Source organism: Aspergillus pseudonomiae (assembly GCF_009193645.1).
Source record: "Aspergillus pseudonomiae strain CBS 119388 unplaced genomic scaffold BDV37scaffold_72, whole genome shotgun sequence".
Lineage (NCBI taxonomy): Eukaryota > Fungi > Ascomycota > Eurotiomycetes > Eurotiales > Aspergillaceae > Aspergillus > Aspergillus pseudonomiae.
This window is the reverse complement of record NW_022476064.1, coordinates 126,286-139,834: the sequence shown is the minus strand read 5'-3', so window position 1 is coordinate 139,834 and position 13,549 is coordinate 126,286. Positions and strand designations below refer to the sequence as shown.

The 13,549-nt window shown below is 48.4% G+C and overlaps 9 protein-coding genes across 9 annotated transcripts; 5 read left to right on the top strand and 4 right to left on the bottom strand.

Moving 5' to 3' along the window:
- Nucleotides 1-488: 488 nt before the first annotated feature.
- On the top strand, nt 489-1,273 carry BDV37DRAFT_196173 (uncharacterized protein). The gene is made up of 2 exons (XM_032079775.1): nt 489-765; nt 817-1,273. The coding sequence occupies exons 1-2, from the start codon at nt 616-618 to the stop codon at nt 1,237-1,239; spliced, it is 573 nt and encodes a 190-aa protein (XP_031938194.1). The 5' UTR covers nt 489-615; the 3' UTR covers nt 1,240-1,273.
- A 185-nt stretch (nt 1,274-1,458) lies between these two features.
- Nucleotides 1,459-2,569, bottom strand: BDV37DRAFT_256618 (uncharacterized protein). Its single transcript, XM_032082856.1, has 4 exons — nt 2,427-2,569; nt 2,154-2,363; nt 2,002-2,098; nt 1,459-1,946 (listed from the first exon to the last, which is right to left on the bottom strand). The coding sequence occupies exons 1-4, from the start codon at nt 2,526-2,528 to the stop codon at nt 1,840-1,842; spliced, it is 516 nt and encodes a 171-aa protein (XP_031938193.1). The 5' UTR covers nt 2,529-2,569; the 3' UTR covers nt 1,459-1,839.
- An 87-nt stretch (nt 2,570-2,656) lies between these two features.
- On the top strand, nt 2,657-4,467 carry BDV37DRAFT_196160 (RNA-binding protein). The gene is made up of 3 exons (XM_032079774.1): nt 2,657-2,827; nt 2,898-3,546; nt 3,607-4,467. The coding sequence occupies exons 1-3, from the start codon at nt 2,794-2,796 to the stop codon at nt 4,349-4,351; spliced, it is 1,428 nt and encodes a 475-aa protein (XP_031938192.1). The 5' UTR covers nt 2,657-2,793; the 3' UTR covers nt 4,352-4,467.
- An 868-nt stretch (nt 4,468-5,335) lies between these two features.
- BDV37DRAFT_256615 (guided entry of tail-anchored proteins factor 1) lies at nt 5,336-6,466 on the bottom strand. The gene is made up of 3 exons (XM_032082855.1): nt 6,135-6,466; nt 5,839-6,025; nt 5,336-5,743 (listed from the first exon to the last, which is right to left on the bottom strand). The coding sequence occupies exons 1-3, from the start codon at nt 6,219-6,221 to the stop codon at nt 5,427-5,429; spliced, it is 591 nt and encodes a 196-aa protein (XP_031938191.1). The 5' UTR covers nt 6,222-6,466; the 3' UTR covers nt 5,336-5,426.
- Nucleotides 6,467-6,509: 43 nt separating this feature from the next.
- Nucleotides 6,510-7,892, top strand: BDV37DRAFT_256612 (uncharacterized protein). Its single transcript, XM_032082854.1, has one exon. The coding sequence runs from the start codon at nt 6,652-6,654 to the stop codon at nt 7,798-7,800; it is 1,149 nt and encodes a 382-aa protein (XP_031938190.1). The 5' UTR covers nt 6,510-6,651; the 3' UTR covers nt 7,801-7,892.
- Nucleotide 7,893: 1 nt separating this feature from the next.
- BDV37DRAFT_256611 (4F5 domain protein) lies at nt 7,894-8,703 on the bottom strand. Its single transcript, XM_032082853.1, has 3 exons — nt 8,521-8,703; nt 8,358-8,442; nt 7,894-8,268 (listed from the first exon to the last, which is right to left on the bottom strand). Exons 1-3 carry the CDS (start codon nt 8,581-8,583, stop codon nt 8,231-8,233), a joined length of 186 nt encoding a protein of 61 aa, XP_031938189.1. The 5' UTR covers nt 8,584-8,703; the 3' UTR covers nt 7,894-8,230.
- Nucleotides 8,704-9,904: 1,201 nt separating this feature from the next.
- On the bottom strand, nt 9,905-10,642 carry BDV37DRAFT_196098 (uncharacterized protein). Its single transcript, XM_032079772.1, has 2 exons — nt 10,099-10,642; nt 9,905-9,949 (listed from the first exon to the last, which is right to left on the bottom strand). The coding sequence occupies exon 1, from the start codon at nt 10,490-10,492 to the stop codon at nt 10,151-10,153; it is 342 nt and encodes a 113-aa protein (XP_031938188.1). The 5' UTR covers nt 10,493-10,642; the 3' UTR covers nt 9,905-9,949; nt 10,099-10,150.
- A 153-nt stretch (nt 10,643-10,795) lies between these two features.
- BDV37DRAFT_286234 (uncharacterized protein) lies at nt 10,796-11,673 on the top strand (the record flags this gene model as incomplete). The annotated part of the gene is made up of 3 exons (XM_032087881.1): nt 10,796-10,982; nt 11,049-11,290; nt 11,338-11,673. The coding sequence occupies 3 exons, from the start codon at nt 10,796-10,798 to the stop codon at nt 11,671-11,673; spliced, it is 765 nt and encodes a 254-aa protein (XP_031938187.1).
- A 305-nt stretch (nt 11,674-11,978) lies between these two features.
- BDV37DRAFT_196085 (uncharacterized protein) lies at nt 11,979-13,336 on the top strand. Its single transcript, XM_032079771.1, has 2 exons — nt 11,979-12,082; nt 12,147-13,336. The coding sequence occupies exons 1-2, from the start codon at nt 12,054-12,056 to the stop codon at nt 13,270-13,272; spliced, it is 1,155 nt and encodes a 384-aa protein (XP_031938186.1). The 5' UTR covers nt 11,979-12,053; the 3' UTR covers nt 13,273-13,336.
- Nucleotides 13,337-13,549: the final 213 nt, after the last annotated feature.

The following is a 13,549-nucleotide window of genomic DNA, read 5'->3' as shown; positions in this document are numbered from 1 at the left end:
CGTAGTCAAAGATTTTCCAAGTATGTCGCCTTGAGAATTTGTGGCGTGTTTGCAAAGCCAAGGCGTCGGGAAGGGCTGGCACGGTGGATGGCGTATCGCGGCAGGCTTCGATGGTCCCAAGGAGAATGTCGATCAGGCCAGTTATGTTGCCCAGCCAAGGGCGGGCTGCAACATATGGAAAGATCTTCTCATCCGAGGCTTTGGAATGTCGCTGGGCAAGATTCTCTCACTGATTGAGGCACACTCGCCAATCAGATAAAGGAACAGCTGACAGGAGTCCATGGATGCCGTTTTGCTCCCTTGCTTTGCCGTCGGATGGTGCTTGAATCTTGTCGGGCGAAGGCCATACGCAAACCTCATTGCACGAGCCAGCCTCGCGACCTCTGGGAAATGCCCGGTCGCCTCCCTTGAGTATGTATGTCCTCGCGTGTTTACCGTTCTGACAACATTGTCTCCTGTATAAATGATGGGTTTATTCTCCGCAAGACAGCGAGTCTTTCGTTCCCAAGCACGTTTCCTCTGAAAGTTGTATTCAAAAATAGTTTGGCTATCTCATAGGCCTGTCCACTCCTTCCAATTTGAGATCTTCCTCGTTGCAATCCTAGACCTGTCAAAATGGCCCGTACCACGCTCTCTTTCTATACCGTTTGCTTCATCCTAGCTCTCACGGGCTCTGCTTTGCCGGCCAAGCGCGCAGACCCTGCCTTGCCTTCCAGTGCGGTTGCCCCCAGCGGCATGGCACATGTTGCCTATGATGCTGTGAAGGTGAGCTATACGCTGAACACGCCTGATGGGACGGTGATTGATAGGACTCAGTCCACCACCCACGTGGCGCAGGAGATCAACAAAGAATTCTACGACGGTGACGATGATGAGACGCCGAAGCCCACGCCCGTCAATGTCCGCCCTGTTCCCACACCGTCCAGCAGTGGGACAGCAACCGAGTCTCTGAAGGGCTTTTACAAAGCGCAAAGTGCAGAGAGAGTGCATGGTTCCGAGGACCCCTCGTCCTCCCCCTCGCCCTCACCTGAGACGAAGACCGACACCGAGCCCGAGGAGCCTGAGGAAGAGACTCCAACAGAAGATCAAAAGCAAAGCGAGCCTTCTCCCACTCCAACTCCCACAAAGAAGCAGTCCGGCAGCAGCTCTGCAACTCCAGCCACTCCTAGCCCCTCGGCTCAGAAAGACGACCCTATCAAGAGTATCCCTTTCCTCGGCCCTCTCCTGGGAATTCTGTAAGTGATGGACCAGGAAGTACTGTATTGAGCCAAGGGTTGTTGGAGCAAGTTAGATGTCATGTTTCTAAATAGCCGTTTATACATCTTAATCAAATTACTAGCTATCGGTTTCCTTTTCGTTAATATGCCTCTGGTGTATAAAAAAGCACCTTGAGACACCATGAGAACAAAAGCTAATAATCTAATCTGTGCCCAGTCCCTATTGGAGACGGTGATTGACATAATAATGTGTTTGAGTATCTTAAAATCTGTCTGATTAATGTGTTGATGCACTCCTTGCCTGCAGGGGTTATTCTTGGAATTCTGCTATATCCCCATTGTGCCCAATTAGGGCTAATATGCGAGAAATCATTGCCTTGAACATCAGCCCACGGGCGAACGATTGATATATGAAGATGGTTCTGAAGACACGCGTATAAGGCTGGCTTCCAGTTGATGACCCAATCTATTCCCTAGCCCAGTGGCTCAGTCAGAAGACCAACTGACCGCAGCATCTAGAATACTCGTCTCCGAGGGCATAGTTAGGTGCAGTGGCGGTTCATGTCACCTCTTGTATTAATAGTGAGGCAGTAAGTGCCTATCATTTGTAGCGAGAGATAAGTCATGAACTCTTATTTTGGCTTGCTCTCTGTTGCCCTTCGTAAAGACCAGTGTAATATCCTGCAAAGTACCAGGACATCATAAGATTCTTCAGTCCTTCATCTTGGACTGAAACATATACAAAATCAGCTTATATAGCACATATAGATGCGGACTCTCTCACCTTGCGATAACAATGTCTGAGGCATGGCAGATCCCATAACACCGGGCCCAGCTGGGTCATTCGTTCTCTGAACAGGAACCTCTGGGCTACCTGCGTTCTGAAACAAAAGTTAGTTACCTTGGCATAAATTAACTATCGCTACAACGACATACTTGCAAAACATCCGCCTGTGGTATGTGCTGAGCCTCAGAGGAAGCCGCTACTGTATCGATCGCCGGCTCTTCAACATCGGCCTCCATGTGGTCATCTTGGTCGACCACTCCTTGACCATCCTCTGGAACTACTTTTCCATTTTCGGCGTCCTGAGCATCCCTCAGTACATCTTCAACATTTTCCCCTTTGGCATGAATGCTATGGTAGAGCTATCCAGTGGTGTGTTAGAAGTGCATATCACGTGCGCCGCAGTTTTAGGGAACAAAAGGTACCTTGTATTCTTCTACTGCTTCGTCCCAACTTTGTACGAGCGCAGAGTCGTCCCAGATTTCTTCCTGGGTTAGTGCCTTGGTCGCATTCTTGTTCTTCCCCATGGCATCCGCTTTATCTTAGAAAATAAAAAGGGGAAAGGAAGGGCTGTTTTATTAAGACGATTTGTTGTGATTGCTAATGAAAGGCGAGGGAGGTTTACTTAGTCCATCGATAAGACTAAGACTGAGACGGAAGCTCACCGCTTGGCGTTCCGTCGGAAGAAAGAAAAATTAATGCAAAAAAAAAAAGTTTCCGCACCCTCTCACTATCAACAGGTCTGGATTGTAGCGCTCAACCACAGCCTACAATTTATTATTTTACGCCATAATGGCCCCAGATAAGAAAGACAAGAAGCGCAAGGGTATGTTGTCCTTCCATTTCGCTCAGATTTCCCAGGTGGGTTGCCGTACCATTTACTGACAATGTCACAGCTGCCGCCGCTACTGCCGCCGCCGACTCGCCCGCGAAGAAGACCAAGAAGGTGGAAGCCAAGCCCGCCGAATCCACGAATGCAAGCCCCAAGCCTATTCTGAAGAAGAACAAGGGAAATGCTGCGGAGAAGCCTGCCGCTAAGTTGAAGGTCAATGGCGAGCCGACAAGACAGGTCAAGCCTCGCAAGCGCGCTGCCGATTTCCTCAGCGACAACGACGACAGCGAGTCAGAGGACGCCCCTGAGGCCAAGGTCGAGACAGAGAAGAAGTTGAGCAACAAGAAGACTAAGAAGGCGGATGGTACAGCAGCCCCCGCTCCCAAGGAAAAGACTACCAAGGCCAAAGCAAGCACCAAGGCCAAGAAGCCAGAGCCAGTCGCCGAAGAGTCTGACGATGAGGAGATGGAAGATGAAGAGTCTGCCGCGTCCGGTGCTAGTGCAAGTGAAGATGAGGAAGAGGATGACCGGACCGCCGCGCTCATTAAGGGCTTCGAGAGCAGCGGGGACGAGGACGAGTCCGGGGATGAAGGATTTAACTCCGACCAACCGGTTCCTAAGATTCCTGATTCTAAGAAGGCCAAGAGAAAGATCTTGAAGAAACAGAGGGAAAACAAACAAGAGGCGGAGGAGCCAGGTACTGTATACGTCGGGTGAGTCTTCCGGCCCTTACTCGATCATTGGTGAATTAGGTCTAACCAGTTACTTGACAGACGTATTCCGCACGGTTTCTACGAACATCAGATGAAGGCTTACTTCTCGCAATTCGGCGAAATCTCTCGTCTGCGTCTTTCCCGCAATCGCATTACCGGTCGTTCCAAGCATTACGCTTTCATTGAGTTCACCTCCACCTCTGTGGCGAAGATTGTCGCGGGGACCATGGATAACTATCTGATGTATGGCCATATCCTGAAGTGCAAATACGTACCCCAGGAACAATTGCACGCAGAGCTCTGGAAGGGCGCCAACAGACGGTTTAAGCGGACCCCTTGGAACCGAATTGAGAAGAAGCGACTTGATAAGGCCAAGACAAGAGAGCAGTGGTCGGAGCGCATCGATCGTGAACAGAAGAGGCGGCTCGCCAAAGCTGAGAAACTCAAGGCTTTGGGCTACGAGTTCGAATTACCCCAATTGAAGAGTGTCGACGAGGTCCCCGTTCAGCAGGAAGAGAACAAGGCCATTGAGGCTTCGGAGACAGTGCCCGAAGAACCTGCCAAGGCCATTGAAGCGCCAAAGGAGGAGGACAAGAAGGTTGCTGATGATACCCCCAAGAAGGCTAAGAAGGACAAGAAGAAGGGCGCACAATCAAAAGAACAGGAGACACCAAAGGTGACACCCAAGAAGGATACACCTAAGAAGGAGACACCCAAGAAGGAGACACCTGCAGCAACTGCTTCGCCTGCCACCAAGGCTGGAGCAAAGGCTAAGAAGGCGAAAAAGACCAAGACCAAGGCGTAAATCCCAGTTTAACATTCTCTGTAACTTTCATAGCATAAATTATGTTTTCTCCATTTCCATGGAACAAAAAGCGACTGTACGTTTTAATTTTCTACACTAAGTCTAAGTCACACTAGTTGAAATTACCAATATTGAAAGAAAAACCATGATGGTATCCAACAACACTTCCTTTTCCTCCAGTTTGAAACATACAACTTCCGGCTCAAAGTAAAGGACATCATTGGCTCCTCTACATGAATATCACGTGATTACACTAGCCCACAGAAGGATTAGCGGAACCACTTCAATCAGCCGAAAGACTAGAAAAAAAGCTCCAACGAAGTTTTCGCTCTCGAATTCTTTCTCTCTCTCCAACTTCTCGCTCAAAGGATCGCATTCAAAGCTCACACACAGAATATTCCTCACGGGATATTCTCCTCTCTTCGAGAGAGGTAATGGCTTTGGGAGAAAGTCCCCGGACATCCTGACCTTCATATCGGTCAGGCATTGCGGAAACGCGCCGCCATAGAAGCAATTCGATAGCGGCTGACTGCCCTATTCCCTCCCGGTATCCTGTTTGTATCCGACGCCTTCACGGTGGAAACAATGGTGGTATAACTGGGTGCCGGAGAGGGGTTTATCTGGGTTGCCATTCGTCGTGTTTGGATAGTCATGCGATTGCCTGGTTCCCTTGCAGGGACTGGGTAACTCAATGGGGCTCATTCTTGAGGCGAGGAGTTCACTTCTTTTTCTTATCTTCCAGAGTCTGTAGCTTATGGTAAAGCGGTGCACCGTGTTGGCTTCTCATGGAGCCGCGCACACAGAAGCCCTGTCACAGGGGCCGGACTCCCTTGTTTACATCTTGTTTTGTTGTCTCCTTCACTGTTCGCATGATGATATACCAATCATAGAGTCAAGCCCTGAAATCCCTACTACGGTATGGGGTTGTTGACGATAAACGATTGTTTTCATATCTGAAGAACATCATTCTTCTACACTATTAGATAGATATCTTTTTTTTAATTCTAACAAAATAAACACTTGGTTTACTTTACATTCTCATGTAATCCATAATATGTAACATGCCAACCGTCAATCATTGCGTCTTTTGAGCCGTAGCAACCGGAGTAGGCTGAGCTGTCTGCAGAAACATCGAAGTAACCATCTCCGCCGTGACCGAAACCGCCGTCGCGCACACGCTGTTCCAAACATGAACGCTGACGGATCCCATAGGAGCTCGGGGGAATGACAGAATCCATTGCACGTAGTAGGGGATCCACGCTTCTGGGAGCGCAAAAACGGGCGACTTCGAGTACCAGAATTGGAGAAAGATCTTCACACCGTTTGTACTAAGCCACCGAGCGATCTTGACACTCCAGTCGAACGTGCTCTTCTGTGCCGTGAGCGTTTTGTCTGTAGAAGTGGTATATTCAGTCAGTTTCAGCACTGGTTATGGAGGAGTGGCACGAAGAGAATGTAGAGAAGAGGGCTGGAGGCATATCACATACTCAGCTGTTCGTACTCATCCATGGTTTTATCATGTCGACGCCTAAGCTTAGCCCACTTTGCGAATTCATCCTGAGAGCTGGTGTTGTTCATGTCCCGTTTCAACTCGAGGGCTTCGCGCTTCAGCCGGCTCTGCTCCCGCGCATTCTTTGAAGTTGATGTGGGTAATTTCAGGTAGAGAAGCCATAGCTAGAGGGAACAGTTTTGTCAGTCAAGGAACAACTGATCAAGGTGGCAGTTGAAGTGGTTTGAACCGTGTGACTGAGTGTAGCTTGATCACAGGAAACATAGGACGTACCAGGCTGTCAATCGTGCTTGCGCCAACAGTATTTACCACATAGATGGTAACGTGGAGGAAAAAGATCGTCCAGATCAGGGATAACATCTTGGAGTGTGTACTATGGTCGTGGTAGAGAAATGTGACTGACAGAAGGAACTGACTGCGAAGCTACTTTTGGGTTTGTGGGAGGCCACAGCACCCACCTGCGCTGAAGAGATAATCAGACCTGTTCCGCGCGATCTTGAAGGGACGAAAACCTCCAATTAGAAGATTGATGTAAGGAGACAAGTGGAGGCAGAGTGAAGAGGAGAAACTGGACAGACAGTCGGAAATGTCGTGGAACAATGAACTCTCGTGATTTGGATGACGTTGTCATGTTGGCCTCTCGTTTCTGCCCCATTAAATCCGTCGGCGGCATTTCTGTCCGCCTTTCAACACAGCATCTCGTCTGAAACTACTACACACAAGGCCATTGTCCACGCCATGGTAAATGACGGTTGACTCGTTCAATGATGGGATAGATTGAAACACCCCAATGTCCGCCTCAGACAATGCGTTCCAAGAACTCGCTCGGATCTTTACGACCAGAAACAACCGCATTCTTGAGATCGAGATTCTCCCGCCAGCTCTTGGTCCCCTCCTCCAAGATGAATGCTCTGTAGGTATTACGAAGAAATACCTGGTTCAGGCCTTTGTGACTGCTAGGCGTATATTCTTTGGGAAGTCGAGTTCCAAATTCGAATACGGAACTCCACGCACGCCACACGAGAACGAGAATGAGAGCGTACCGCACGGATCTTCGCACGCGATCCTCGAGGACCTTTTAGTCTCAACAGAAATAATATTGTTATTCGACTGCGAGCATCTTACAGCATGCAACTGGAGACGCGGGCGGCTGGACGCCCTCAAGAGACACCATGACCTTTCCTCCGACGATCCAGGGCCACTTCTCCAAGCGCTAGAAACTGAGCTCACCCTGATGACAACTTATATTTGTTCGCCCTTGCACCGACATACAAAATCCCCTACGTTATGGCAACATCGATTATGGGTGCTAAGTCGGTTACTCGAAACACGCGGAATGGGAGCGAGGCGACCACCCTTCGTCAGCCCATCGGAAACAAACAAACACCAGGAAAGCAAAGTCGACTTGCTGAAATCTGAGCTAGACATAGTCTTTCGGGCCGGCGAACTACATCCACGGAACTACTATGCCTTTAACTATATAAGACAAGTGGTCGGCGTCCTTTCGAATGCTACAAAAGGCCAGGAAGGTCCTTCTGCATTGGCTGAGTCAATCCTCGATTCGACATTGTCTTGGTGCTTGGCCCATCCGTCAGATATATCCGGGTGGATGTTCATGCTTTACCTTCTGGAAGCTGTTCCGAGGGCAGATCTTCAACTTAATACTGTTCAGAGGGTGGTCCGCTACGCTTTGGACGTCGGGTGGGAAGGCGAGAGCCTCTGGACTTTTGTGGACCTGTCCGTCAAGGCGCTTGATCTAGAGGAAACGGTCATCAATACTCTACAGAGAGTTACGGGGATCTCTTATACTCCTATTGTCACGGTTCCGGATGATTCGATGAAGAATACAGCTCTGCCAGTGCAGTCTTGGAAATCTTGGTTGACCATGGCGAGGAAATATTGGGATGGCTACAATCAAGTTGGCTACAATGAACCATAGATTTGAGAAAACCACACACTACCCACGTCTGCGCCGTGGTGAAATACCATCAAATGTCGAAAAGCTTAGTCTTTCAAGCAACAGGTATGATTAATATAGTCTCTCGTGCCTTCGTGATACGTCGCTCTGCGTACGAAGAATAGAAACTCCTCCGCGTTTTGAATAACGCCTCGCTAGATATAATGCTATGATAATATGCGCCAATAGCCCCAACTTCCCTGTATAGAATCCAGTGTATAGTGTAAAATAGCCCGTGTAGATCCGTCATTCCCATCACATCTCTCAACATATGGCATCTCTCCAAACAGATGCGCTCCGACAGACATGGTTATAATCCAAAAAAGCGGGGGTTGCTCGAGGGGTATGTCATAAGAGGATGTTCATTGAAACGAAGCGGGTGGCATATATGACGGATCCAAGCCAATACTGGTCATTTCTTTTTATCGGATGAGTTTTTCGCTGCGTCGGCTAATTTCAAGCACCGGAAGTTAGTTAAGAATGCGATTGTCGATTGTGTCTCACCGGGAGACAAAGTGGAAAAAAAAAAAAACACTTACCACTTGCTTGCTTCCTTCGCATGATCTCAGCATCCGACTCCTTTTTCTGCTGGAACTGCGTCCCGGACAAGGTGTTGGCGGTTTTCTAGACGGGTAGAATATGGTCTTAGTGAAAACCTGACAGGGGAGATATACAGGACCTGTATCAAAAATCGTCCTTTACCTTTTTGTTTTGTTTTTTCTGGTTCTTGATGCGATCCTGGTCTCTTTGGTTTCCGCGAGTCATCTTGAATGACGTTGACTTTTTTTTTTCTTGGCCTCCTTTCTACTTGTTTGTGACTATATAATTTTTTCCCTTGGAATTTGTTTTATTGACTCCGTGTCTGCGGCGGCTGGTGGGGAGGATTGGGGGGGGGGGAAAGGGGGGCGTTCTAAAAAAAAAAAAGTTTGCCTTTAAGACTTCCAATACTATCTAATCAAGTAGGACTTGGTGAGGACTAACCAAGGGTCGTGGAAGGTTCCGCCGGTATCCATACAATCCTATTTCACCAACAGTTTGCAAAACCACCGGGCATCCGCGCCAAGAGAACACCAGGTTGACATTGCTAGTAGCTATAATACATAGTTATCGGAATGTATTTATTTCAATTTGGAAATTTACATTGGCTAAGAACACCAACCTTTACACAGGAGATATTCCGTTTTGGGGGAACATGACCTTCTAAATCCGAATTATATATGTAACTGGCCGGCTTCCTGTGGATGACGGTCCAGTATATCTCACATAACATCAACTCAATGTTATAGATATTCCGACAGTGTCCCAATAGATACCAGAGTGTTCTCGTTGAAAGGCCCAGTGCTTTTTCTTCGTTCTTCGTCGTCTCGACCAACACCAGGATGATGGATCGCTTCTGCTTCTCGGCCATGATGGTCGAGGATCATTGCCACAGAGTATCTGCATTTCAATGTGAGAGGCTTTCTCCGATTTCTGTAAGAATGCCTACCAAGTTTGCTCTTGCTCTGGTGGCACAAGGGGTTGACTCGGCCCTAGAGCGCTCTCGATTGTCCAAACTGTTTCGACGCTCCGGTTGTCGAAGGTTGACTTCCTCTCTTCTAGAACTTCCACTCTCAGAGTCTCTGCCTCTTGGAATCGGCCAAGGCTAGGCTCGCCATATTAATCAAGGTTAGATTAAGGTTTGTAACCAGCAGCTTCTCCTTGTCTGGAAGATAAACATATTCCATGTCTCTGCCTCTGATCACCTGCCTTGGCCTTCGTACGTCGATGCCAGGCTAGCCATAGTCTCCAAACTCTATGCAAGTTTTGTACTAAGGTACTGCTCCTTCTCCAATGTTAGCAGATCTACTATTGCTGCGGTCCTGTGACCACAGATACTTGGCCATACTCATATTACTGTGCAACAACGCTCATGGGAGAGGGCTAGTGCACACCGAAAATAAGGGGCGAGAGAGCGACCCCCGGTATATAGGGAGCAAAATCTCATTCTGAACAAAGCCAGGGATTGATTTAGACAACTTCAAGATCGACTGGGTTAGTTCAACTATCCAAGATTTGAACGAGCTACCTAGGTATGCGCTGCAACCTTTTGGGCGGTTATATCGGATGGGCGATTGGGTGAATAAATAATAGCCTAATGCACCTGTGAGAAAGCATCCAGCATCATTTTAACAATGATCCCATAGGGTAGTGGAGTAGTCCTAAAAATAAATAATGGAGTGGGCGCTTAACCCTAGATAATATCATGGGAGTCGCATGCCGAGCAAGGAAGGGGAAACTTACCATGGCAGTTCGATAGGACACATCCGCGATCAACTAGCCGATCTCCTCCTTCTCAGGCTTGGGGCTCTGTAAGTAGGGTGAATAGCAATCGGGCATGTAAGTCGATCACTGTATTTTCCCTGTATAAGACAGCGCTAAAGGAATCTCCTGGGAACACCAACCAAAATCCAACGGAAGCGCCGAGCAAGTCGCTGTGAAAAGGTAATGAAACACTAAGCTGCGATGGAAGACAAGAAAGCGCAACAAATAGCGCCAGGATAAAGATGAATGGACATTGTCGCTCAATAGAACACTGAGTGTGTTTCAGGTCCGACTCCTGCCTATTGTACTTATTGTCGTTGTTTGACAATACGCTTGGGGTTCTTTCCCGACATTTCGTGGCGCGCCAGGACATATCAATAAGGCTTTGGAGGCAATGCCCTGGCTGAGTTATGTTGATCTCATTTCTTCTTTAACCCTCAGGTTAACCCTGACTCTGTCGCTCTTTCTTTCGCCGCCTCCTTCAGTATCTGAATACAGTCTGCTGCTGGTCAGTCCTCAGAGCCGCGCTTCCACCTTCCTTATTATCAGTTTCTCTCCAAAATTCCACACGAATCCATTCTTTGAATATACTACTATAAGAATCTTGGTCTAACTTTGCATAAGGTTGGACAGGCAGGTGCTGGCGCATTTCCTTCATTGTAATACCCGATCCATGATGGCTTCCTTGAAAGAGTCCTTGGCCGGCCCAGGGTTTGTGATTCTTAATGCGATTCGGGTCTTGAACATAATCGCCCTGTTAGACATTATTGCTGCCTGCGCGGTGATGCTGGTGAAGATCTCGCTGCTGAGCAGCTTCTTTTTCTTCGAGGCGGCATCTCATGTCATAATCGCTGGAGTTAGCAGTAAGTGATCACAGCGCCCTTGTTAACAAGTGTCTTGATCAAATTGCTAAATGATTGTGATAACAGTCATTCTTATCATCTCAGAACTCCCTTTTTTCCGCGGTTATTTTGATCACAACTGGCCCCTCTTGGGTCAGGATTCTGGGTTTATCACCCTGGCCCTGGCAATGCTGATACTTGGAGTCAGTATTTTGGGCGACTTGAATACGGAGGCCACAAGCCAGGAGTCCCTTGGAAATTCATTCTGGCAAATTGTTCTCTCTGCCGGGATATTGGCTATGATCATGAGCGCTATTAACCTGGTCGCGGTAAGCTTTGTTCTCTGGATGTGCCAAAGTACTTACACTGACCAAAGCGAATGGAATCGCAGAGCCTTGTTTTCGCTGATCGCAAGAGCGGTGTCACTGCACGCCATGTTCGGGTATATGGAGCAGTTGCACCACAGAAAGTAGTCAAGCGAACGGACAGCCAGCGGTCGTTTCAGCTCTGCATGAAGCGAGAAGATACGCTGCCAAAATACAGTACAGAGTCAACCCCAAGGAGACAGTCGGCCATGCCTCGATTCCCGCTGAAGATAAAGGGACCAGTGAACCCGGACGACGCAGCGTCGTCAAAATATTCAAGAGATTCATCAGGAGTTGCTATGCCCAGCTTAGCCCATCATCCGGCGATGCAGTCTGGACATGTTTAATCACTTTGACTCAGATGACCATCAACCTTTCCTTAAGCGAGTAAATGATACCTTTTGAATTTTGTTATAACGCGGGGGTTGTTTGTAAGAAATTAGCGACCGAGTTATTTGGAATATCATGCGCTCTATATGGCTTCTTCACCTTTCCAAAGTAGGTCCAGTGGACAAGTAAATTTCAATGTGGATATACTAGCATAATACTACCTAGTACATCCATTGTCCACAGCCTGGAACCTTATTGGTAGATGACAAGCGCCGCTTGGCGCCCGCCCGCCGCCGATAAGATCAACCACAGGGGCGTTTATGACACCTGAGCTTCATTCGATTTCGAATTGTTCTCGGGCGATGCGACAGCCAACGCTATATGACAAATTGGAAAGATGGTGGAATCAGGGATCTCCTTTGGAACGTATGTATCCTAGACATCGGGGAGTGATCTTGTTGACTTATTGGTTGACACTGACTTATCATAGCATCAAATCTCTCTTGATCTTCTTCGCACCGATCATTATACCTCGGATCGTCAACTTCTACCGGAGTACGCGAGTCGCATTAGCATCACGTCCAGCGCCTCGGGCTCTCCCTCAGAATGCATCGCGTGCCCTGAATGTCCTCTTCTTTGCGATTCTCTTCTTTTTACTTCTTAGCCTACCGTTTAACCCCCATGCGCCGAGCCCAAACATCTTCGCTCTGACACGTTCACGCCTTAATACCCCAACGGATGTCGTCTTTAATCGGCTGGCGCGTTATAGACCAGAGAACTTGTTGACAGATGCAGACATATTACTACGGTCCAAGTTCACGTCGCTGGGGGCCAGAAAGGTGTACCTACGTTTTGGGCCAGAGACATTGACAGGATGTCAGTTCTGCTCACTTGACAATATAAACACCTACCTCCTATACTATCTTCCCTTCCACACGCTGCTTCCACATCTTTTCCACATGGTGATCGTGGGGTTGGTCACATCGGCACCATTCGCAGGTCGAGAGGCGGCAGCCTGGCGCAACAAGTTCACGATGGCGGGCCTTGCTCTGGCTACCCTAGATGCTTACATCGTATTTACGTACGATCCAGTACAGTCAGCGTCCGCTGCTGTACGGGCCGGTATCAGTCCGCCATCGAGTTTGTACCATCAGATCACTCTGCTGCGGCCCTTGGCGTTTGCGATCTTTGACGGCATCTGCTCTTTCTTGATTTACGTGACGGCTACCCACCGTTTCTTCTTCACTCCTCCCTCCCAAGCGGAACAAGTGGATCAGTTGGTGGGCTCATCCCTGTCGGCTCTGTCTGGAGCCACTGCGAAGCTCCATGCCGTGAACGTGGCTCGCAACGCGGTTGTCAGGGATAAAGTGCTGAAAGACCGAGATGATGCATATTGGCAGGCAGTTGTTGCGATGAACGCGGACACTGCCAAGGTTGACAGTGGAGATCCGTCGACTAATATCTGGGAGGAAGAAGAAGTGGTGCGAGCTATGTCGCGGGCGATGGCAGGCGAAGGAGGCGTGGATTTGGCCAAGTTGGGCGTTAGTGCGGCGGAATATGTCAATGGAGTGACGGCCGACTTGGATAATGATACTGAGCCTCACGAGAAATCATAGTAGACGTTGTTATTTTGTTGTCTTCTGTGTAGTAGATATCCATAGTTGAATGGGCTATATAAACACAAATAAATTTATGTACATTATCATTTCCCCATCAGCGTTATAAAGAGTAAGGAATAAATTGAATGGCACGTGCAATCTCTCCGTACATCACAACTGTCCATCCTGGCCGATTGATCCTTGACCCTTACAACTGACAGGATGAGAGGGTCAGGTGGTTTCCGTTAGCGCAGGACTTTAAATCCCTAAGTTCCAATTGATGGACCGTTCACTA

Bases quoted from the DNA above. Each gene is read 5' to 3' on its own strand.
- BDV37DRAFT_196173 (XM_032079775.1), top strand. From the start codon at position 616: ATGGCCCGTACCACGCTCTCTTTCTATACCGTTTGCTTCATCCTAGCT. The intron at 766-816 runs GTGAGCTATACG...GATAGGACTCAG, and splicing joins TTGCCTATGATGCTGTGAAG to TCCACCACCCACGTGGCGCA.
- BDV37DRAFT_256618 (XM_032082856.1), bottom strand. From the start codon at position 2,528: ATGGGGAAGAACAAGAATGCGACCAAGGCACTAACCCAGGAAGAAATC. The intron at 2,364-2,426 runs GTACCTTTTGTT...ACCACTGGATAG, and splicing joins AAGCAGTAGAAGAATACAAG to CTCTACCATAGCATTCATGC. The intron at 2,099-2,153 runs GTATGTCGTTGT...CTTTTGTTTCAG, and splicing joins CACAGGCGGATGTTTTGCAA to AACGCAGGTAGCCCAGAGGT.
- BDV37DRAFT_196160 (XM_032079774.1), top strand. From the start codon at position 2,794: ATGGCCCCAGATAAGAAAGACAAGAAGCGCAAGG. The intron at 2,828-2,897 runs GTATGTTGTCCT...ACAATGTCACAG, and splicing joins GAAAGACAAGAAGCGCAAGG to CTGCCGCCGCTACTGCCGCC. The intron at 3,547-3,606 runs GTGAGTCTTCCG...GTTACTTGACAG, and splicing joins CCAGGTACTGTATACGTCGG to ACGTATTCCGCACGGTTTCT.
- BDV37DRAFT_256615 (XM_032082855.1), bottom strand. From the start codon at position 6,221: ATGTTATCCCTGATCTGGACGATCTTTTTCCTCCACGTTACCATCTAT. The intron at 6,026-6,134 runs GTACGTCCTATG...TGTTCCCTCTAG, and splicing joins CAAGCACGATTGACAGCCTG to CTATGGCTTCTCTACCTGAA. The intron at 5,744-5,838 runs GTATGTGATATG...CCACTTCTACAG, and splicing joins GGATGAGTACGAACAGCTGA to ACAAAACGCTCACGGCACAG.
- BDV37DRAFT_256612 (XM_032082854.1), top strand. From the start codon at position 6,652: ATGTCCGCCTCAGACAATGCGTTCCAAGAACTCGCTCGGATCTTTACG.
- BDV37DRAFT_256611 (XM_032082853.1), bottom strand. From the start codon at position 8,583: ATGACTCGCGGAAACCAAAGAGACCAGGATCGCATCAAGAACCAGAAA. The intron at 8,443-8,520 runs GTAAAGGACGAT...CTACCCGTCTAG, and splicing joins AGAAAAAACAAAACAAAAAG to AAAACCGCCAACACCTTGTC. The intron at 8,269-8,357 runs GTAAGTGTTTTT...GCTTGAAATTAG, and splicing joins GCGAAGGAAGCAAGCAAGTG to CCGACGCAGCGAAAAACTCA.
- BDV37DRAFT_196098 (XM_032079772.1), bottom strand. From the start codon at position 10,492: ATGTCCTGGCGCGCCACGAAATGTCGGGAAAGAACCCCAAGCGTATTG.
- BDV37DRAFT_196085 (XM_032079771.1), top strand. From the start codon at position 12,054: ATGGTGGAATCAGGGATCTCCTTTGGAAC. The intron at 12,083-12,146 runs GTATGTATCCTA...GACTTATCATAG, and splicing joins TCAGGGATCTCCTTTGGAAC to CATCAAATCTCTCTTGATCT.